This window comes from Triplophysa dalaica, chromosome 24 (assembly GCF_015846415.1).
Source record: "Triplophysa dalaica isolate WHDGS20190420 chromosome 24, ASM1584641v1, whole genome shotgun sequence".
NCBI lineage: Eukaryota > Metazoa > Chordata > Actinopteri > Cypriniformes > Nemacheilidae > Triplophysa > Triplophysa dalaica.
In genome coordinates, this window is record NC_079565.1 from 3,603,560 (window position 1) to 3,628,452 (window position 24,893).

Here is a 24,893-nt window from a genome sequence, read left to right on the forward strand (position 1 = left end):
AATAACATTAGCAAACACATTTATGTGTTAAAGGTGTTTGGTGTCATTACAGGGCCCATAGTATATATATCTTCAAGTGCCACCACAATCTTTTTTTTAAATGACGATTTGGGGGGGACTGAAACCACACTGAATAGAAGTACAGCAATGATATTTGGAAGAATGTTAGCAATTTCGAGTTCTGGGACACCATGGACTATACAATGATAGAAAAAAAAATATTGTAATCAATGGTGAATGCGAGAACTGATATTCTGAAATCTAATATTTTTTTTATCATGGTAGTGAATGATGTGCCACAAAAGACACTTATACAATGTTTAATGTTTGTAAGTCTGTTTGCTTTGGTATCAAGCAGGATCATCAATCCCTAATCTGTTTCCAGTTAGTCCTCAAACATGTTAAACATGCCGAGACAAAGCCTCAAGTACACATTCAACTCTGAACATTCCTTGGAATATGTCATAAAATTAGGGAGGCATGATAAATTAAATTTTTGATGTTATCGGTATTAGACGATAATACAATTTTGGCCGATATTTTCAAGCTGACAAATCATAAATAATTTCCCCTGGTTCTTCAGCTACACGCTGCTCACAGTTAAAATACTGTAAAGTAATGTCTTTCTGTCGAGACCATTCACTTATATGCAAAATATCGTTGATGTTCGTACAGTATGTAGATATAGTATTTATGAATATGTAAATTATAAGAAAAAAACATCTGAATGCTTTCTGTCTTGAGACCTATTAAGAAATAAATTACTGGGTTGCTCTGGAAGAACATATATAATTTGCTTATGAAAAATAAATATACCAGAAAAGTTTGAAGGTTAAAGAATCATCAACAAGTGTAAAGTAGGCTAGGTACATGGTTTTCAGGGGAAAATGGAGAACTAACGGTTATACCGTGTTTTCTGCCGTGAATGTTTTCCTATAAAACCAGTTGCCCACTTTTTGCCTTTTGTGGCAGATTTAGGAAATTTCATAGTATTATTTAGATACTGTATATCGGCCAATATATCGGTTATCGGCTTACAATGTTAAAGAATCATCGGTTACCTTACCGGCCAAAATTTTCATATCGGTGCATCCCTATATAAAATATTAATATGTGTTGATGTATGGTCAGCATTTTTGTACAATGAGTTTTTCATTTTCTGCAGTCACAAAAAACTTTAAAAATAATAATAAAAAATTGAAGATTATTAACTTAAATGCCAAAGCATAAAACCTGAACATGCAAACACAACTAACTTCAGCAAAGTGGACATTGAGGGCGTCAGTAAATTTCTCCTTAAAATGGTTGAATGCACATGCAATGATTGACATCCTTGTTTAGTTTGAGATGATAACGGTGATAAAAGCAAAGCCGTAAGTGACAGACGACATTTTTCATCACTGGGGTTTGAATAAACCTTGTTTACATAGCATTAAATGTTTATCTGATCAAAAATAACATACCATACGAATGCATAGGCCTGGGTTCCACCTTCTGATCACAGACCACCTTGTTCAGCAAACTAAAAGACTTTATAAAAAGGAAAGGACTTCCAGATTAGAACACAATACATCTTGAGCAGTACAGGGAGACTCATGGGGACCACCGGAATGTCCAAGATGTGGATGCTGAGATGGGCTGTAATATTCATAGGGCTGCAATCAACACATGCAGGTTAGCTATTAAAAAGAAAACGATTTTACTTATTTAGTACATTTTATGTATAAAATAACTGGATATCATATCTCTGTATCTCTGACTATAGACTATATGGCTGATTTTGGTGCTATGCAAAATCCTATGGATGTTGAGTGGCAAACAACAGGTATTCATGGTTTTAATTAAATTATAACATTTTAAATGTAAGTTACTATACTATTACACCAGATATCTATATGAAGAGCTCTTGTCCAAAACGCTATAAATCCATTTTAATTGTTTTCATGAAAATTCTTTTTTTTACCTGTTAAAATGGTCTGTTGGCTCAGTCTGAACATGTTAAACAATGATTATTAAATGAAACAACAATATTGTCGATTATAAATTCAATTTTTATTTTTTTCAAAACGCTACAAATCCATCTTTTTTTTCCAAAAAATGTTGGTTTATTTATTTTTAAAAACAAACAAACAAGAGAACATGAAACATATGACATCAGGGACTAATACTATAAATTTATATAAATCAAATAAATGCAAATGCATGAAATAAATAACAGCCAAATAAAATAAATAGTAACAAACTAAATAGTAAAATAAAATAAATATTTTCAAGTTCATGTTTCAATATTTTCACCACATACACGAAAATGATTTAGAAATAACACATACAAATACCACTAACGAGCGAATTCTGATGGTCGAGAGGACATATCGCATTTAGGCTAAAAACAGGTTAGGCACTTTTAGCGTTTTGGAAGGAAACTGCATCTTGCAGAACATTTTAAACAAGGAAATATAGCGATTTGGCATGAAACATTGATGGAGCAGTGAATAGGTTTAGTACACAGCAAAATGGCATGACAAACTCATTTTGTTTTTAATTTGGCGTTTAAAGCGTTTTGGAAAAGAGCTCTTCATATATGTTAAAATAAATATTTTACATTCGATTTTTGGGCAACACTTTGATTATAAAACAAACAATGGTGGACACCGTAACAAAACATTTTAAAAGGTGGATGAATGAGGGATTTTTGTTGTTTAGCAGATAAATCTCAGATTAGACTATGCCAAAATATTGGCCACAAAGTATCAGGTTCATTACACATGGTCAAGTCAAGGTTTATTTCATTTGAGCAAAAGATAAATGGGGTGCATACCTTTCTACTTGTGTATGTGCAACAAAAATAAAACAAACACCTACAACGTCTTGGTCTTTTATTTTTCAGTGTTTCCTACACCGACTGTGATGGTAACCAAAGGTATTGTCCTTTACGTAACTGAATATCTTTTAAAATGGTCTGTTTAATAACAATTTTACCAAACTTACAAACGTTTTATTTACTTATACAGAAATCTGAAAGGTGAAGTGCACAACTTCTTCTGTTTAAATAAATTCTCCCAATCTCAACTAGATAAGCTCCATCGTGCTAAAAACATTGATGTTTGCAATACTTTGATGCTAATAGTGGAGATAAATTATACGCTTCACCAAGCTTTATTGTGCATTTTGTTCAAAAGTTAAATATAAAAACCTCTCTATTGATTCAGCAAATCCGAATCATGGTCATCCATCCACCATCTGCAGCACATGGGGAAATTTCCACTTCAAGACATTTGACGGTCATTTCTTTCAAATGGCTGACACGTGTAACTATGTTCTGGCTTTGATGTGCGACACCGCTGCTAGTGATTTTAACATCCAGATGCAAAGGAAGATCGTCAATGGCTCAGTCACTTTTCAATCAGTCACAATAGAGATGGAGGGGGGAGTCATCAAACTAAGTGATGGAAACATTACCATGGACAACAAAGTGTGAGTTTATACATTTGATCACAACAGTTTAACAATTCTGTATAATGGGGTCCAAAAAACACATGAAAGGACCTGGACTGTTTAAAGTTCCTTTATGAGGCCAATTTTGTATAATGACCAAGTAAACTTCTTTATCTCATTTACATCACCGAGAAGTGAATGTTGGCATTGAAGGGAAATGGAAAATTTTGAAATGCATGTACATATTTCACTCATCTTGTAAACTGATAATATAATTTGAAAGAATTAATGCAATTTTTTTTCACACTCTCAAACTTTTGGAGCCCATCGTATACGCTCATATGAATATCTGTACAGAGATTAATAGTCAATCAGTGTGTTTTTTTGTAATGGCTTATAGTTTTTCATGAAAATTTCAGGTTATCTATTCCAACCTCCAAGAGCGGAATCAAATTTGAGGGAAGCTCATCAAGTGTCAAGATCTCTTACAAACATGTCACTGTCTTTTGGGAAGAAGAGCAGTCTCTACTGGTATGACTGTGTTTTTTTACTGTCTCCCTTTTTACGTACTGTGATGGATTTACTTTAATGACAGGTTGTCAGTTAATGAATTTATCATAAAAAGCAATGACATCGCTGATATTATGATGTTCTCCAGATTGAACTTCAAGAGAAATACAGAGGTCAGACCTGCGGACTTTGTGGAAACTTTAATGGCAACCCGGCTGATGACATTAGTAACGGTAAATCTACTTTCTGATATATTCACCTCGCTTTCCAATTCAGAGTAAGGATACATTTCAAAAGCGATCTCAATAAGTATCTAAAATATCAGTCTAGATATTACATTTCTTAATTCTTCTCAGATCTGGCCAGATGGAAGGTGTCTACTGAATCCTGTCATGACATCACACTTCCCCATATAAATGAGTGTGAAAACCAGGTATAACCAGACCAAATTAATAGTGTTAATAGTAACACAAATTTCAAGGCTGCATGTTTCTCAAAAACAATTTTCAGTAAATATGTTCAATGCACGCTGGAACCCTTGGTTGAGTCAGTTAAACAACTTATTTCATACTCTAGGGACACATCTGTCAGCAGTATCTCAGTGGTTCAGCGTTCGACGACTGCCGCCATTTGTTGGATATGATGTCATTTGAAAAAGCCTGCGCAGACGATCTATGTCAATGTCACGGCAACCAGGAGTGCTTCTGCAACACGCTCACAGAAATATCACGACAGTGCGCACACGCTGGTGGCAAGCCGGGGACATGGAGAACAGACCAACTCTGCCGTGAGTATTATTTCTGGACGACTGTTATAAAATACTAAGAAACATTTTCAGGTTCAATATGCTAACTAAACTATCTCAACTGAAAAGTTGTTTTTGACAACATTCGTTTATATTATTAAAAATAAAGTCTATACAAGTAGTAGATTACAAGTTAAAACAGTTTCAGTGAGTCGTCAAATAGTGTTAACATAGTTTATATTTATGTGTGATGAGCAGCAAAGAAATGTCAACTGAACATGGTCTACATGGAGTGTGGAGGTCCGTGCAAAAACACCTGCTCAGATCCAGATGGAAGCCGGTTGTGTACAGATCACTGTGTAGATGGCTGTTTCTGCCCTGACGGTAAGAATCTGGTTTTGGAAATCTACCAAAAGATGTTTTCATAGACATTTACAATAAGTTACATTGCCCAACTAGGCATATTTAACTATGCACTTTAACCTTTACACTTTATTTTCTTCCCAAAACATAGTAAAACTTGTTGTTAAAAAAAGCTTTCTCTTTTGACAGGCATGGTGGAAGACAACATTGGCAATAGTGGTTGCGTTCATATTAGCGATTGTCCATGTGTGCACGAGGGCACATTATACCAGACAGGAGAGTCATACGAACATGCATGTAAATCATGGTAAGTCAGTTACACGTTTATGTCTACGTCAAATGCTAGATTACACAATGATAACATTGTTGGCGTAATGTGACAGCGTGTGTGCTGCTGGATACTGGACTTGTACGGATCTAGAATGTCCTGGAATCTGCTCTGTTGTGGGAGGCTCTCACATCACCACATATGATGGAAAAACCTTCAGCTTTAATGGCAACTGTGACTACATCCTTACTAAGGTGTGCCACTGTCAATACAAAAAATGCACCTCAACTATTAATATAAATACTGACTGAAATCACACATTTTCCTTTGTCATTCATTTCAGCACTCTAATGACAGCGATATAGCAGTTATCGGAAATCTGGCGTCGTGTGATTTGATGCGAACAGGCACATGCCTAAATTCTGTTACCCTTGTCATCTCCGGGTATACTGTAAATATTTTTCTGAATCTTTCTGATTTCTTTTACTAAAATACATTTAAAACTATGATGTAATACTCTGAATTATGTATTACTCTGTGTACTCTTGCACATTTTTGTTTAAATATATTGAATACAAATACAAAACATGTTCCTAATAAAAAGCATATTCTGGCACCAGCTTTAAACATCTGATAACATAAAAGCAACATCCTCCATCCATAATTTTTCTTTTTATTGCTGTTTTTTAACAGATTAGTATTTCCTCCAGTGGGACTGTCACACTAAATGGAAACACTCCATATGGTCTTCCAATTTTCACAGGTGGGTTGTCAAACTGTGCAGTGTAATTATGATAAGCAATAACATGCATGTTTAAGCAGTGTTGTGCATTACCTGCCTTTTCACTTTACCTTCACTTTGTCGTTTTCAGAGAATGTAGTCATCTTCCAGCCCACCTCTTCCTTTATTATCGCTGATATGAAGGGTCTTCGTCTAGAGATGCAACTGACTCCAATCATGCAGTTGTACATTGTAGCCAGCACTACAGAGAAAGGCAAATTAAGTGGTGAGTTAATTCATTTATAACTAAATGAATAATTACATGCTTGTAAAATCAATACAGATATGACAAAATTTACTGGACATAATTTTGAGGGTTATTTATATTATATATTATATAATTACATATTTTTGGGTTGATTACTGAATATTGTAAAATTGTCTCTACTTTAAACCGAATACGTTTTTTACAGGTCTGTGTGGGAACTATAACGATATCCAAAAAGATGATTTTAAAATACAATCGGGCATCATAGAGGGAACCCCAACAACTTTTGTCAACGTTTGGAAGAAAAACCCATTCAGTTGTCCAGACATTGATAACACATTTGACAACCCCTGCAGTCTGAGCATGGACACAGGTACAAAACAACAAACAACAAATGTTGTATTTGTTTTTTGACATTAGAAGAAAATGACCCATTGATCCAAATGTAACAAACAATTGTTTCTTTCAGAGAAACTTGCAAGGGACTGGTGCTCCCGTCTAACAAACCCAAATGGAACCGTCTCCTCGTGTCATTCAGAAATAAGTCCTGAGACTTATTATCAAGTGAGTCCCTTTGCCCAAGATGAAAAACGTTCAAATTGTAGAACTGCACACCTTCAACTTCTTAACTTTTGGTTTCTCTGCAGAGATGTGTTCATGACACCTGTAAGTGTGCTGATATCAGTAAGTGTATGTGTGCAGCGCTCTCTTCCTACGCACACGCCTGTGCCGCGAGAGGGATCATCCTCCAGGGCTGGCTGGATTCATACCCCTGTGGTACGGATTTAATTAAAATGTTGGGTTGAACGTCTTATTTCTCAAGATTCCTCTGCTGAAAGAGTTCTTTTCTGTCTCTCTACAGACAAAGTATCTGAATGTTCAAACAACATGAAGTATTCCTACAGCGTGACCAGATGTGACAACACCTGTCGTTCTCTCAGTGGAAAGGATGACTCCTGCAAAGCATCATTCACACCTGTAGAAGGGTGTGTTTGTCCTGAGGGCACCCATCTCAATGATGCAGGTCTCTGCGTGCATGCAGACCACTGCCCCTGTTACTATGACAACCAGGTCATAGACCCATCGGGAACAATTAACAGAGATGGTTTCAAATGGTAAAGTCAATTTTCAACATACTGTTAATGCATGCGATATTTTCAAAAACCCTTTCATGGTGGATTTTAACTATTTTGTCATTTTACAGCACCTGCTCTCTTGGCAAATTACAATGCGCCAGTCACAAAGGTGAGCTCCAACCACCTCCTCTAATACACAACTATAGAAAATCGTGTTTTAGACTAATCATCCGTGTACCTGTTCTGTTGTTAGATTGTCAGGCTCCAATGGTCTTCTTCAACTGCTCTAATGAACCTGGACAAAAAGGAACAGAGTGTCAGAGAACGTGTCAGAACCAAGACCCTGACAAATGTGTGAGTTTATAGTTAACTGGATGGATGAATAGTGTAATACAAAGTTGGGAAGGAAGGAGGCGGGAACCAGCGAACATTCAAATAAAGTTTTAATAGAAAAAAAAAAAACTAAAACACGGAAGTAAAAGGCCGGCATTCACCTCACGGTCAACTGCCGGTCACAACAACATAAATGCAAACTAAAACATGTCTGGGCCCGGTCCTCTCTCGTCGGCAGTCCTATTAATTCGTCCATTTATGCTACCGAACTCCTCCGTGGGAGATGTGGGACCGGTGCGCGCACAGCTGATTTCCACTCACGCCACCGGCCCCGCCCCACGGCTCCCGTCCCGCCTTCCTCGCTTCAAATAGGTTGGTAGTTTGGTGGACGGATTGGAGAGTGAGTGAATGAATAGACAAATTGGTTGGTAGTTGGAGAATGAATGGATGGGAATACATGGACAGTGCATTAAAAAATGATGTTACAACTCTTGGGAGCAAGATAGTTTATTAATGATACATTTTTGGCTTGATTTGGCTACAGGTGAGCACAGGGTGTGTATCAGGGTGTATATGCCCAGATGGTTTTCTGGCTGATGGTAAAGGTGGCTGTGTGGAGAAGAAAAACTGCCCATGTGCCCATAATGGAGTCAACTACTACCCTGGGGATCAAGTTCATCAAGACTGCAACAACTGGTAAACCAAAACCTATTATTGATTACCCATATCCACTTCTCTAGAACAATTGTTCTAAAACTTGTTTTGCTTAAGTACCCTTTTTATGATTTTTTTAAAGCCAAGTACCTGATATTCATTATTTATTTCTAAATTTCAGTTCCTCTCACGTTCCCCTGCAGTACCCCTGGTACACGTACCCCCATTTGGGAACCACTGCTCTAGACAATTGAAAAAAAAAAAAATTTGACATACTACATTTGGTTACTATATGATCCCAAATTTTTGATTTGTGTAACTGAATAGTATTGAGGACACTATTATTCCAAAAAAGCTCAAATAGCACAACAAACAATAAATGCTTGTCCAGAATTGTTGGCAAATTGTAGATGTAAAATAACAAGAACATGTGCTCAGTATCATCACATGCTGTATGTCATGTTCTTTATTGATAATATGTTTTTATTTCAGCACATGCAAAGATGGGATGTGGAAGTGTACAGAAAAAGAATGTTACGGCACCTGTACCATCTATGGGGAAGGGCATTTTAGGACTTTTGATGGCAAAAGATATTCTTTCTACGGAGCTTGTGAATACATCTTATCCCAGGTATTGTTTTATTTTTACTGTATATTTACACATGAAAATGTTCAACATTAAAGCTGTTCAAAACATTTTAAGACAAGTAGTGATAGTTAGCATGTGTTTCAAATAGCTCGGAAACATACGAACAAACAAAATAAATAAAAAATATGGTTTTCTGTAATAGCCAAAAACTATATGTAATTCTTTAGAGATTGTTTGTACAATTGTAAGTAAACTCCATGTAAACACTGCTCAACACACAGTTGTGTCACTTGTCTCTTCCTGGTAAAGTTCAGATGCCAAGATCATGTTTATAATTGTGAACAAGAGGAGAAGCTGCATAATGTATATGCTTCATTTCATTTTGACGCCTAAAGGATAACTGTGATACGCAGAGCAGTAGCTCATTCCGCCTTGTTACGGAAAACATCCCATGTGGCACCACTAACTCCATTTGCTCCAAATCCATCAATCTCTTTTTTGGGGTAAGGTTATTTCACAGCTTTAACAGAGCACTGTTAAAGTATCTTAACATGCAAAATCAATCAATAAAGTAATGTGATCAATCACTAATTCCACTGACTACTTACTATACTGTAGAGATACAAGGTCATCTTATCTGAGGATGATGAGATCAAAGTTGTTGAAGGCAATGGAACCGAATACAGATATCAAATCTATTCTGCTGGAATATACACTGTCATAGAGGTCAGAATGCTTTTAAACTTAATCTGGGACGGCAAAACAAGTCTGATGCTCCAACTGCATCCAAACTTAAAGGTATGCGTAACCACTACATAGACTACACATATCCATCCTTAACCCTTTCTTCACCAACTCACCTAAACGTCCATATGACCTTTATGGCAGGACAAGGTTTGTGGACTGTGTGGAAACTTTGACGGTAACGCAAATAACGACTTTGTGAAGCACGATGGACAAGAGGTCACAGATGCAGTGGTGTTTGGAAATAGCTGGAAACTGAAGTCCGACTGCCCAGAAAACAGCTTGATGAATCCTTGTGAGAAAAACCCACACCGGAGTGCCTGGGCCATCAAACAATGCAGTATCATTACAAGCAACGACTTCAAAGATTGCCATTCACTAGTAAGTAACGTTTTCAACATTTAACCCTTTTTAAACGAGGAACTAGCAAGATTAAGGTTTTTCACCCTAGGGAACTACGGTAATGGTTCTGTACCATTGAAAATATCTGTATTTATTGTGTCTAGGTGGACTCTGCCCCATACTATGATGCATGTGTGAAGGACACCTGTGCATGTGATACTGGAGGGGACTGTGATTGTTTCTGTACCGCAGTTTCAGCTTATGCTGCTGCGTGCCGGGAAAGGGGGGCTTGTGTGGCATGGCGTCGCCCAAATGTTTGCCGTAAGTCCAGGCCCTTGTTTAGACCATAAACAAAAAATTATATAACATACAGAATAGGGGTGAAACGGTACGCGTATTCGTACCGAACCATCACAAAGCATTGTTTCCGTCTGCAAATGTCGCTGTAACTAGAGCATAAAACCTAACTGTTTGCAAATAAACATACATTTTATATATATATATATATATATATATATATATTATTATTATTTTTTTTTTAATATGCTATATAATATATAAACACTAATATATGTAAAACTTCACAAAATATAAAATGTATTGTTTATTTGCAAACCGGTTTTATGCATAAGTTATGCCATTAAAACAGCGACATCTGCTGACGGACAAAATGCTGCATTGTCACAGGAACAGGCCAGCTGAAGATGATGAGGAAATCACTTTGCTTCATTTGCTAAGTGCATTCCAAAAGTCTACATAATATACACAAATGCTTTGTTCACTCCAAAGTCTAAACTCTGAGTGCTCTGCCCTTGAAAGGGAGTAGGGCATGGGAATGATGACTATATTTTTAATGTTGCCTGTGACGGTTCAGTACGAATACACATATTGTCACACCCCTAAAAGAGAGATAAGACATGATTAAGTTATTTGATATCTTCTATGAATATTGTCATGGGGTTGACTGAAATGTTTATTCTCGCAGCTTTATTCTGTGACTACTACAACGCTCCCGGAGAATGTGTGTGGCAATATAAACCCTGTAGCTCAACCTGCATGAAAACCTGCACAAATAGAGAAGGAAAATGCTCCAGCAATGCTGAGCAAATACCTCCCCTTGAAGGTAAGAAAAACGAAAATATGCAAAAGATTCAGTGTTTTAGGCGGTCAACACAGTGTGAAAACACATTACACAACGTGTGAGCTCAATGGCAATGTACGGTGTCTGTAGCTAATAAAAGGAAACCTTTCTTTTATGATCTTAGGATGTTTTCCTCAGTGCCCTCCAGAGACACCATACTTGAGGGAGGAGACGAAGAAGTGTGTTCGAACATGTGATGATTGTCATTACAATGGAACGTTATATCCTCCTGGGTTAGAAATTTACAAAATTCCTGATGGAAACAGTGTATGCTTAAGGGCTGTGTGTGGACAAAATGGAACAATTAACAGAGACATAATAAGGTGCAACACATCAACCACAACAACAGAGACACCTACGACCACTTCAACCACCACTAATGTAACATCACCACCCACAACAACAGAGACACCAACAACCACAACTACTATTGTAATACCATCCACAACAACAGAAACATCTATAACCACTTCTACCGCAGCTACTGTGATACCACCAACAACAACAGAGACACCAACAATCACAACTACTACTGTAACACCACCCACAACGACAGAGACACCAACAACCACTTCTACCACAACTACTATAAAACCACCGCCCACAACAACAGAGACACCTATAACTATGTCTACCACTACAACTGTAACACCAACTACAACACCTGACACCAGTTACTGTAGGTGGTCAGACTGGATTGACAGCAACACACCAAGCAAAGAAACCAACGGTTTTGAAATTGAATCCATCGGTGCATTGTGGAATTCAAGAAACATTACCTGTCAGAGTCCTGAAGGTATTATATGTAGGGCAGTAGAATATCCAAACAACTCTTTGGCAGATTTAGGACAAAGAGTAAACTGCAATACATCTTTTGGACTGTCATGTTCAAATGAAGAAAACGCAGATCTTCTGCCACCTTTTTGTTACAATTATGAAATTAGTGTAAAATGTTGCAAAAACAAAACAACCCAAAGTACATCAACGCCAACACCTACAACAACTACTGTAAAACCACCACCCACAACAACAGAAATACCGACTATCACAGCAACTACTGTAACACAAACACCAACAACAACAGAGACACCAACAACCAAAACTACTACTGTAATACCACCCACAACAACAGAAACACCAACTATCACAGCAACTACTGCAACACAACCACCCACAAGAACAGAGACACCGACAACCACAACTACGCCTATAATACTACCCACAACAACAGAGACACCTTCAACCACAACAGCTACTGTAACACCACCACCAACGACAAGAGAGACACCTACAACCACAACTACTACTGTAATACCACCACCCACAACAACAGAGACAACCACAACTACTACTATAATACCGCCTACAACAACAGAGACACCTTCAAATACAACACCTACTGTAACACCACCCACAACAACAGAGACAACCACAACCACAACTACTGTAATATCACCCACACCAACAGAGACACTTTCCACCACAACTACTGAAATATCACCCACACCAACAGAGACACCTTCAACCACAACTTCTGTAATATCACCCACACCAACAGAGACACCTTCCACCACAACTACTGAAATATCACCCACACCAACAGAGACACCTTCAACCACAACTTCTGCAATATCACCCACACCAACAGAGACACCTTCAACCACAACTACTACTGTAATACCACCACCCACAACAACAGAGACAACCACAACTACTACTATAATACCACCTACAACAACAGAGACACCTTCAATTACAACACCTACTGTAACACCACTCACAACAACAGAGACAACGACAACCACAACTACTGTAATATCACCCACACCAACAGAGACACCTTCCACCACAACTACTGAAATATCACCCACACCAACAGAGACACCTTCCACCACAACTACTGAAATATCACCCACACCAACAGAGACACCTTCAACCACAACTTCTGTAATATCACCCACACCAACAGAGACACCTTCAACCACAGTTACTAATGTAGCACCACCACCCACAACAACGACTATAATACCACCCACAACTACAGAGACATCTATAACCACTTCTACCACAACTACTGTAATACCACTCACAACAACCGAGAATCCTACGACCACAATTACTACTGTTACACCACCACCCACAACAACAGAGACACCTATACCCACAACTACTACTTTTATACCATCCACAACAACAGAAACACCTATAACCACTTCTACCGCAACAACTGTAACATCACCACAATCAACAACAGAGACACCAACAATCACAACTACTACTGTAACACCACCCACAACGACAGAGACACCAACAACCACTTCTACCACAACTACTATAACATCACCGCCCACAACAACAGAGACACCTATAACTATGTCTACCACTACAACTGTAACACCTACTACAACACCTGAAACCAGTTACTGTAGGTGGTCAGACTGGATTGACAGCAACACACCAAGCAAAGAAACCAGCGGTTTTGAAATTGAATCCATCGGTGCATTGTGGAATTCAAGAAACATTACCTGTCAGAGTCCTGAAGGTATTATATGTAGGGCAGTAGAATATCCAAACAACTCTTTGGCAGATTTAGGACAAAGAGTAAACTGCAATACATCTTTTGGACTGTCATGTTCAAATGAAGAAAACGCAGATCTTCTGCCACCTTTTTGTTACAATTATGAAATTAGTGTAAAATGTTGCAAAAACAAAACAACCCAAAGTACATCAACGCAAACACCTACAACAACTACTGTAAAACCACCACCCACAACAACAGAAATACCGACTATCACAGCAACTACTGTAACACAAACACCAACAACAACAGAGACACCAACAACCAAAACTACTACTGTAATACCACCCACAACAACAGAAACACCAACTATCACAGCAACTACTGCAACACACCCACCCACAACAACAGAGACACATACAACCACAATTACTACTGTAATACCACCCACAACAACAGAGACACATTCAACCACAACAACTACTGTAACACCACCCACAACAACAGAAACACCGACAACCACAACTTCGACAATAATACCACCCACAACAACAGAGACACCTTCAACCACAAATACTACTGTAACACCACCACCAAAAACAACAGAGACACCTACAACCACAACTTCTACTGTAATACCACCCACAACAACAGAAACACCGGCAACCACAACTTCGACTATAATACCACCCACAACAACAGAGACACCTTCAACCACAAATACTACTGTAACACCACCACCCACAACAACAGAGACACCGACAACCACAATGTCGACTATAATACCACCCACAACAACAGAGACACCGACAACCACAATGTCGACTATAATACCACCCACAACAACAGAGACACCTACAACCACAACTACTACTGTACCACCACCACCCACAACAACAGAGACACCGACAACCACAATGTCAACTATAATACCACCCACAACAAAAGAGACACCGACAACCACAATGTCGACTATAATACCACCCACAACAACAGAGACACCGACAATCACAACTATGACTATAATTCCACCCACAACAACAGAGACACCTTCAACCACAACACCTATTGTAACACCACCACCCACAACAACAGAGACACCAACAACCACAACAACGACTGTAATGCCACCCACAACAACTGAGACACCTAAAACCACAATAACTACTCAAACGCCTACACCCACAACAAAAGAGACACCTATAACCACGATTACTACTGTAATACCACCCACAACAACAGAGACACCAACAACCACTTCTACCACAACTACTATAACACCACCGCCAACAACAACAGAAAAAACAACTATCACTGTAACTACTGTAACACCACCACCTACAACAACAGAGACACCAACAACCACAACAACGACTGTAATACCACCCACAACAACAGAGACAATCACAGGAACTACTGTGACACTACCAACAACAACAGAGAAACCAACGACTACTACTGCAACACTACCACCACCAACAAAAACAGAGACACCAACTATCTCAGCAGCTACTGTAACACCACCCACAACAACAGAGACGCCTACAACCAAAACTACTACTGTAATACCACCCACAACAACAGAAACAATCACAGCAACTACCTTGACACCACCACCAACAACAACAGAGAAACCAATAACTACTAATGTAACACCACCACCCACAACAACAGAGACACCAACTATCACAGCAACTACTGTAACACCACCACCCACAACAACAGAGACACCTATAACCACAATTACTACTGTAATACCACCCACAACAACAGAGACACCAACAACCACTTCTACCACAACTACTATAACACCACCGCCAACAACAACAGAAAAAACAACTATCACTGTAACTACTGTAACACCACCACCCACAACAACAGAGACACCAACAACCACAACAACGACTGTAATACCACCCACAACAACAAAGACAATCACAGCAACTACTGTGACACCACCAACAACAACAGAGAAACCAACGACTACTACTGCAACACTACCACCACCAACAAAAACAGAGACACCAACTATCACAGCAACTACTGTAACACCACCCACAACAACTGAGACGCCTACAACCACAACTACTACTGTAATACCACCCACAACAACAGGAACAATCACAGCAACTACTGTAACACCACAACCCACAACAACAAAGACACCAACTATCACAGCCACTACTGTAACACAACCACCCACAACAATAGAGACACCTACAACCACAACTACTACTGTAACACCACCAGAGAACCCAACTATCACAGCAACTACTGTGACACCACCAACAACAACAGAGAAACCAACAACTACTACTGTAACTCCACCACCAACAACAGAGACACCAACTATTACAACAACTACTGTAACACCACCACCCACAAAAACTGAGACGCCTACTATCACAGCAACTACTGTGACACCACCAACAACAACAGAGAAACCAACAACTATTACTGTAACTACTGTTACAACACCCACAACAACAGAGATGCCTACAACCACAACTACTATAGTCACATCTCCACCCACAACAACTGAGACACCCACAATCACAGCATCTACTGTAACACCCCCCACAACAACCACTGCTACAACAATAACTGTAACCGCACGCAAAACAACAGAGACACCCACGACCCCGTTTATTGTATATACTGAGTCAACAACGACCATAAAAAATACCCCAACACCTCAAGTTCATTGTTGCATGTACTCAAATGAAACACACCCAGCTGGTAAGAGTCACTTTTTTATACTCCTTTAGAATGCCTTTAAGTTTGCCTTGTCATTACTGATGTTTTGTGATGAAACAGAATGTTAAATCTGTATACGTTTACATGTTAACTTGGCACTCAGTTATACTTCACTCACTGACATGATGTTAACATTTTCTGATATCTTTAATTAATCTTGTACAATATTTGTTTCTAATTACAGAGTCTATCATCTACAATAAAACAGACGAAGCGGGTTGGTGCTTCATTACTTACTGCAACTCCTCATGTGAAATTCAGCAATGGACTCAACCATGCCAAACATCCTCACCCCCTCCACACATCACCCCTCCACACCCCATCACACCCCCTTCACCAGACTGTAAAAAAGTCAACCGGAAGGTATTTTACACGTACATTCATGAGTTTCGCTGAATCTTTAATCCAAAGTAATTAACATTGCATTTAAACTCGGGGCATGCCCCAGTAAAGCCGGTCCAATCCCGCTCCTGGAGAACCACTGTCCTGAAGTTTAACTCCAAACGTAGTCAAACTCTATAGTTTGTAAATTGTACAAAAATCCCCCAAACCTTGATTAGCTGGATGAAGTTTGGTTTGAGTTGGAAAATCTGTAGGATATTGGCACTTCAGAAGCAGGATTGGACACCCCTGAACTAAGGGAACATATATTGGCTATAAAATCTTAAATTCATTCTTTGCAATACAATAAGTACTAAATTACCAAAGAATTACTGGATTACTGCATTATATTGCTTGTAGTACACCTAACATGAGAATTTGCGATAAATATGTTTATCTCTTATTTTATCTAGAATGGAGAATCCTGGACAGAAAAATGTAGTAACAATATCTGCATTAATAGTAACGTTATCTCAAAACCCATAAAGTGTGACCAGGCCAATCATTCAAAATGTGACAATGGACTAAAACCAGAGCTGGTGTATTATAACAACGGCTGCTGTGCCAAATACGAATGTCCATGTGAGTTTTAAGCATACCAACATTATACTATTATTAATCTTAATCCTCTTTATTCCCCCCTCCTAACCTGTGTAATCTATTGTAATTTTGTTTTACAGGTAAATGCAGTGGCTGGGGCGACCCTCATTATAAAACCTTTGATGGAAAATACTACGCTTTCCAAGGAAACTGTACCTATGTATTGGTCAAAGAAATCATCCCAAAATACAATATCAGTGTCCACGTTAAAAACTACTACTGTGATGTAAAAAATAATCTGGCCTGCCCCGAGTATGTGACAGTATATTACAAATCTTATGAAGTCAAGATGACAAGCAACACTAAAGAAGTCCAGGTATGTATAAAGACTCCTGCAAGGGATTATTCACAAACATTCACACGCTAAGCATTTAAAATATTAGAAAAACACTTTAAGAAATATAGTATTCAGTCTCAAGTGGCTGTAGGACCTAAAAACTCAAATTCAAAATAGACACTCAAATTTCAAAAGACAAATGTCTGTAATATCTTTGTACACTTTGTTCAACTTTTACAATTATGCATTTTGCAGATGCTTTCATCCAAAGTGACTTACATTACATCCAGTGTATACATGTATTTTATCAGTTTGTGTGTTTGCCGGGATCAAATCCATGACCTTTGCGTTGCTAGCACAATGCTTTACCAAGTGAGCTAAATGAACTATTATAAGTGTTTTGTGAGGTGTTTTGCGTCTAAGAGTTACTTCAAACTGATATCCAATCTTTTAGCAACATCAGTTGAGAAACATGATTCTCAAACACATCTTTTCAACAGGTCTTTGTTAATAATGAGAAGAAAATACTTACATTCATAAATGAAGCCTTCACCATCACCACATCCGGCATGGCAGTGGTTTTGAACATCTCTGAAATCCAAGCACAAGTTTTAGTAAATCATCAAGGCTTTGAGGTGAAACTTCCATTTTCCTACTTCCATGGTAACACAGAGGGACACTGTGGTGAGTACAGATAAGAGATACATGATACAATTGATAAACAGATTTTTATTCTACTAACAGACCGTGTTTGGAAAGCAAAGTTAGCCTCTGTCAATGTTGTTGTTACAAGCATACATAAAGAAACAAAAAATGCCACAATTATTCAAAGCAAATATTAATCCTTTCCATGATATTTCATTACTCCATAAACCCAGACATGTTTGGGTGTACAGCAAAAGCAAGAAAATGTTCCAGACATGTCCAGCATTTCATTTAACATCCCTTTTGTTGACACTTTTAGGCGTTTGTGACAACAATATTGCAAATGACTGCAGACTTCCTAATGGAACGATTCACAAATCATGTGAAGACATGGCAAGACTTTGGATGGTACCACCAGGTTGCATTACCCCACCACCTCCACCACCAGGTCCAACTCCAGCTCCCAACTGCGGCAAAATATGTGATGTCATCAAAAGCGAGTAAGAAAATGTGTTTGATACAGTTCTAAATGTTATGTTTGTTGCAGTTTGTTTTAGCGCTTAATCCGGGACAAAATGTTACAAAATCCTCTATAAAAGCTGAATGCTTTTTCTTTACTTTTAAGATCAATGCAGGCCAAACAAGGCATCACTATTTTGTTCTCTGTTCACAGTTTATTCAAAAGCTGTCATAAGAGTGTTCCTTATGAAAGTTATTATGAAGCGTGCAAATATGATGTGTGCCACATGAGAAACGAATCAATCGCCTGCTCCAGTCTGGAGGCGTACGCTCAGATGTGTGGTCAGGTGTCAGTCTGTGTCGACTGGAGAAATTCAGCTAATCTTACAGGACTTTGTGGTTAGATGGCACATGAATCAAAAATTAAAAGTATTTCGTATATGTTTCGTATAGAGAACCATGAATGTTTTCATTGTTATTGCTTTTTACCACAGGCTACAAATGCCCCAGTCACAAAGTATACAAGGCTTGTGGGACTAAGACAGACAAAACCTGCAGTGCATGGTAAGTGCATCAAAAACACTCCATGTCTACCATATAACAATTTTTAGAAAATCTTACCATCCATTTTGAACTCACAACTAGGTACAATAATAAAATTCTGGATCAACCATGCCAAAATGCAGATTGTCTTCCAACATTAATGGAAGGTTGTTTCTGTCCTGATAACACGTATCTGGTTAGTTCAACGACAGATAAATGCACATCTTATTGCGGTAAGAACTTTGACTTCTCTTCTGATCTGTTAGATCAGTGCACCCTGAAGTCCTTTGTTTATATTTTTGTTGGGTTTTATTCTCTCCTTATAGACTGCATTGGCTCAGATGGATTACCTAAACAGGTATGTCTTAATAACTTCTAAATTTAACATTTTGTTTCCATCATTATGTAAAGAACACATCAAAATTAATTCATTTTTCCGTAGCCCGGGGCTACGTGGATTTCAGACTGTACCGTATACACCTGCTCCAATGAGACGTTTGGTCTTGTGAAAAAACCTGTTGAGTGTCCTGCTGTTGAATCCTGCGCTAATGAGTACAAAATAGTTACTAAAAACTGCTGCCAAACCTGCGGTGAGTAAAATAAATGTTATACTGTAATAAATAAACACTTAATGTAACTCCATCTGAGCTACACATTTGTATGTGAAAACAAATATCCAATAATAATGTATTACGACTCCATGAGGATGTAATACGACATCCACTCCCAATAAACAGTTTGCGATATGGAGGTGTGCCTTATGAAGAAATGTGAGGTGGGATATGAGCTGGCAGCAAATAAAACCGAGGACACCTGCTGCCCAACCTGTGGTAAGTCTGAGATTTAACAGTTTTGTTACTTTTCAACCACTTAAAACCACCATCAAAATGTTCAAGTAAAACTTTATATCACGTCATCAGGACAACACCATTAACAAAGAAAAACAAAAACACAACCACCAAGAGATGGCATGAAATAATTTTCAGTTATGACACAAATGTACTATGATCAGTTTAACTGGAATTGAACTCCTAAAAATCCTTTAAAGAAGCATTTTGTGTTGAACTATAATTTGGTAAATTAGAATAAATGTAAATTATTACTATTATTATTATTATTAGATGGACTAATACACATATTCTCCATTTATTTGTCTTTCAGTGCCCAAAGATGTTTGTGTGTACAACAACACTGAGTACCAGGTAAGTAAACCTCACGCTCTATTTTATTTATTTACGTAAATAAATTAAGAGGAAAAGCCCTATACAGCATGAAAAAGTCCAATTAAATGCTGTTAAATTATTTTAAACCGACTTGAAAAATTGATTTTTTATTCCAGTTTAAAGTCCCTGTGAACCATACGTAGAAATCATTTTTACTTCATATTCAGATGCATTTCCTAGTAAAACAGAATTGGTTTGTATAATAATTTTTGCAGCGTTTGAATAATCGCTGTAATATTTCATGAAAAAACAGGAATTGTATTTTTTTATTTCACTGGGACTTTAAATTCACAACAACTTGTTAAGCCAACATGAATACAAATTTAAGGCGGCCTTTGAACTAAATTGATTTTTTTCCATTCCAGTATTTAAATAGAGCAAATGACAAGTATTTTACTGACTTTCACTGTTATTTCCTCTAGCCCGGGGTCAAAATTCCCACAGATCCTTGCACTCAATGTTCATGTGAAATGGATGTAGATCCAAAGACTAAGCTACATACTGTACTTTGTGCTAGTGTGTCCTGTTCACCTTGCGATAAGGTAACAATTCCAATTTATGTTTGTTGTGATAAAAAAATACATAGATGGATGGATGAAACTTTATCATGTCGTCTATTTGAAAATGTACAGCTTTAAACATGCCATTAGTTCTAAAACTATGATCTTGCTTATGCCTTCCAAGGGCTTTGAAAAGATGACGGTGGAAGGAGAGTGTTGTGGAATATGTAAGCCAACAGGCTGCATTTATGATGCACCAGACAACACCAGAACAATTCTCAAGGTACACTTTCAGATATTTCTTCACGTTCTGTCATGTAATTCAATCCTCATGTAATCTGTTTTAAACTATTAAGGAAGGAGACGTGTACAAGGACAAATGTGAGAGCGTTTCCTGCCGTCAAATGAATGGTAGCTTTGTGATAGAGAAGACCATAACAAGCTGCCCTGCCTTTGATCCGGATGAATGTGTCCCTGTGAGTAAATATAACATACAAGACATACAGTTCATCTCCTGTTTGTATAAATTTCTTAAAAGAAAAGTGTATAATTGTATTTAATGTTCAAACAAAATTATATAAGCAAGCCATTTATAGGTCAAATAGTGTAAACACTGGAGCTCTTCTTCTAAGCCTTTAGGGCTTTCAAAACATTGCTGTTGTACTGTATATATATGAGGTGGGACTATCTGTGATGTTATTTACAGTGGGCGGTAGTCTATTCGAAACCATTTAAAATTCTTGTAGTTGCATTTGGTGTCACTATGTCTTGGCCTTAGAGTATAAAAATGTCGGAATAATGTATGAGCACGCTTCTATTTACATCCTTGCAGGGAACGGAGACGCTTGACGCGGAGGGATGTTGCAAGACATGTAAGATGAGATATGTTTCCTTTGCCAGAAATACCTTGTTGTCTTTAAACAGTTATTTTAATAAGAAAAAAATGTCATTTGAAAATTACATTGCATTTTATCATAAGCCAATCATGAACTTACATGCCTCTAACATCTCAGGTCAGCCTAAGAACTGCGTTCGTGTGAAGAACACCACCCACATCCATGTCAAAGACTGCATCTCCATCGAGCCTATAGAAGTGACATCTTGCGATGGCCACTGTGGCACCCAGTCAACGTAAGAACATATTTACACCCGTATAATGATAAACAAAGTTCTCATAAGACCATCTTGGTGTTATTAGCACACAGTACATATTTATTAGAACTTATGGCTTTAAAAACTATACAACTTTAATGAAATAACTGTTAGAGGTTGTAGCACCAGGGAATTGTAAAACATTGGGGCTATTCCTGCTATGCCAGGATCCACTAAAAAAGATCACATATGTTTACAATTACCTGACTGGTGTTTATTCTTTGAAACCTGCACAGGTATTCAATGGAGGCAAACAAAATGATGCACAGCTGTTCTTGTTGCCGAGAGTTGAAAACCAGCATCAAGAAACTGATGTTTAGATGTCCCGACAACAGTGAGATCTCTCACGACTACGTCTACATAGAGAGCTGCATCTGCAAACCAACAGAGTGTGAAGACAAGACGACCTCCGGATAATATATAAAATATCAATAGCATAAATGACATAAATTACTTTGGTGAAAGTTTGCGCTGTCTGTACTGTTTATCCTGCTTTTATCACATTATCGTGCTGCCCTCTCCCCAATGAAACTCCAGGGAGCTAAAGGGTATTTTGAGAATGGCATTTCCTTTTCTGCTTTATCCTGTACACTATTACAATATATAATGGTAATATAATGGTATACTGTATGTTTTCCTAAATGAATGATGTAATCAATAAACCAAATTAAGCAGCAATAACAGCTTGAGTCTTCTTGAGGGATTCTTTAATTCAGTTTTCTTTACCTATAATGAAATTTTAAATAAAACAGAAAATATTTGTCTAGTTTCTTTACATTTTTCCAATGATTAAAAATGATAAAAGGTCAAATTGACCCTCATTTCAGTATTTTCAGCTTTATTTTTAATATAATACGTTTGAACTTTTCCACAATAACTATTTTTTTTATTCCTGTCACTGCTATTACCCCACCAATGATTTATTTAGTTGAGACTTTATCATTAGCATATGCCCATTACAACAAGTATATAACAAATGGTATATTTGGGGTTGCTGAAACACAACTACCAAACAGTAAAACAAAGTAATGGCTGTAAGCACATCCTTAGAAGTGATTAAAATCCACTATGTCCCAATATAGACGGTTTTTACGAACACACGCATATGGTCCAAAGTTAACTTCCGGTCTTTGTTTGCTTATAGGATCACAAGTTATTTTATATTTAATTAATATTAATATTTTATTGTATATCAACTGTATTGAATTGAAGTAAAACTACTCAACAGTCAAGTTTGGGCCACATAACGTTTGTTTATGTTGTTGCCACTCAAACTGTTCTCTCCATGCTTTACATGTAACTCGTAAAAAAATACTGGTGAATAAAGAATCGATTTCACCAATCAAGGACATATACTTTATAAATTGTTCACCATATATATAAAAAAATCATATTTTAACATTTCCTATAGCTGACCTGGTATGCGCTATGCCAAGATGGGTGTCCCAAAGACTACACCAAGTCAGGACCAATTTCAATGCCAAGTTCAAATAGGATAAATTGTAACGTTTTATGTACACAGTGTAAATTTTTTTTTTGCTTATTATTAGTTTAACTTAGAGTTGGTTGCCTTACATTTCTTGAGTTTATTCAACTTAAAAATATTAGTTAAGTCAACATTTAGTTAACTAGTTTAATAAGCTAAATAAACTCAAAATTTTAAGGCAACTAGTTGATAGTGAGAATTGCGCCCTATACTGAAGTGTTTCCAACTTTTTTAACCACACCCATTGCATTAAGGTGTGCATGTCAAATACGTAGGCTGTTGTTGAAAGAAAGTTTTATAAGCAAATAACAGTATTTGATTATGGTATCAATTTACTTTACTAAGACTAGATAAAATGACATTCATCAAATACACATTTAAGGATGCTGATTTTAAATAAACAGAATATCGATGTGCAAACATTCAAATGTTTGCTACACATGTTTGCTGTTGTATCTGGAAAGATATACAACTACAATGTGACGCCGATACAACGTCTTACAATTAATTAATCTTTCATACTATTATGTATAGTGCTGGATTATGTATGGATTGATACAAATGAGCAAGCTAAGAATTTAACAAAGATCTCTACATACTTTGACACAAGTATCATCCAATAAACAGCATCAATCAAAGTTGACTTGGTATTCTGTTTAAAAAAAAAATCGAAAGCATGTTTAGGGTGCTAGCCACTGTATTTAAAAGCTTTTTCACGTAGAGAGATCACTACAGTCAACCGCAACAGCATCTCTAAAAAAACAAAGCGCATACAGTCCTGTCAACTGAAGTGGAAAACCTGTGTAAAAAAATTTTAAATCTTGCTTTACGTCCCCCCTAGAGCAATAAACAAACAAAGACAAGCAAAGTCTGACTGAGGTTGTTATAAAAATGGTGAAAAACTACTTTTATATTGTGCAAGAGTCACATCCTTGTCTAATTCAAACACACTGCACGACAAACGTATCATTGTTGTGTGACAGGACATGCTACTCACTATTCAAATACACTGTTTAACCTCAAACGCCACCTAAAACATTCAATATTTGTTTGTTTCCCACCATCTACAAGACCCGAGGCGAAATTCAAGCTTGGGTTCCCACCTTTTGATCACAAATGAAAGCAAACTGAATGGCATTATAAATAGGTGAGCATTGATGGAG

At 37.5% G+C, this 24,893-nt stretch overlaps 1 protein-coding gene across 1 annotated transcript; it reads left to right on the forward strand.

Moving 5' to 3' along the window:
• The first annotated feature begins 2,890 nt into the window (after positions 1-2,890).
• Positions 2,891-22,919, forward strand: LOC130414659 (mucin-2-like). The gene is made up of 46 exons (XM_056740674.1): positions 2,891-2,920; positions 3,210-3,474; positions 3,855-3,966; positions 4,094-4,178; positions 4,302-4,378; positions 4,522-4,732; positions 4,949-5,074; positions 5,243-5,360; positions 5,437-5,575; positions 5,665-5,772; positions 6,015-6,084; positions 6,194-6,328; positions 6,516-6,683; positions 6,780-6,874; positions 6,958-7,087; positions 7,179-7,425; positions 7,515-7,555; positions 7,640-7,740; positions 8,264-8,415; positions 8,866-9,004; positions 9,358-9,465; positions 9,581-9,760; positions 9,851-10,087; positions 10,213-10,369; positions 11,034-11,171; positions 11,328-11,382; positions 11,671-11,834; positions 12,031-16,446; positions 16,649-16,827; positions 17,259-17,427; positions 17,526-17,761; positions 18,223-18,406; positions 18,687-18,867; positions 19,041-19,225; positions 19,321-19,390; positions 19,472-19,602; positions 19,696-19,727; positions 19,812-19,959; positions 20,107-20,199; positions 20,531-20,571; positions 21,015-21,134; positions 21,277-21,375; positions 21,449-21,568; positions 21,925-21,964; positions 22,106-22,223; positions 22,481-22,919. Exons 1-46 carry the CDS (start codon positions 2,908-2,910, stop codon positions 22,659-22,661), a joined length of 10,314 nt encoding a protein of 3,437 aa, XP_056596652.1. The 5' UTR covers positions 2,891-2,907; the 3' UTR covers positions 22,662-22,919.
• The last annotated feature ends 1,974 nt before the right edge of the window (positions 22,920-24,893 follow it).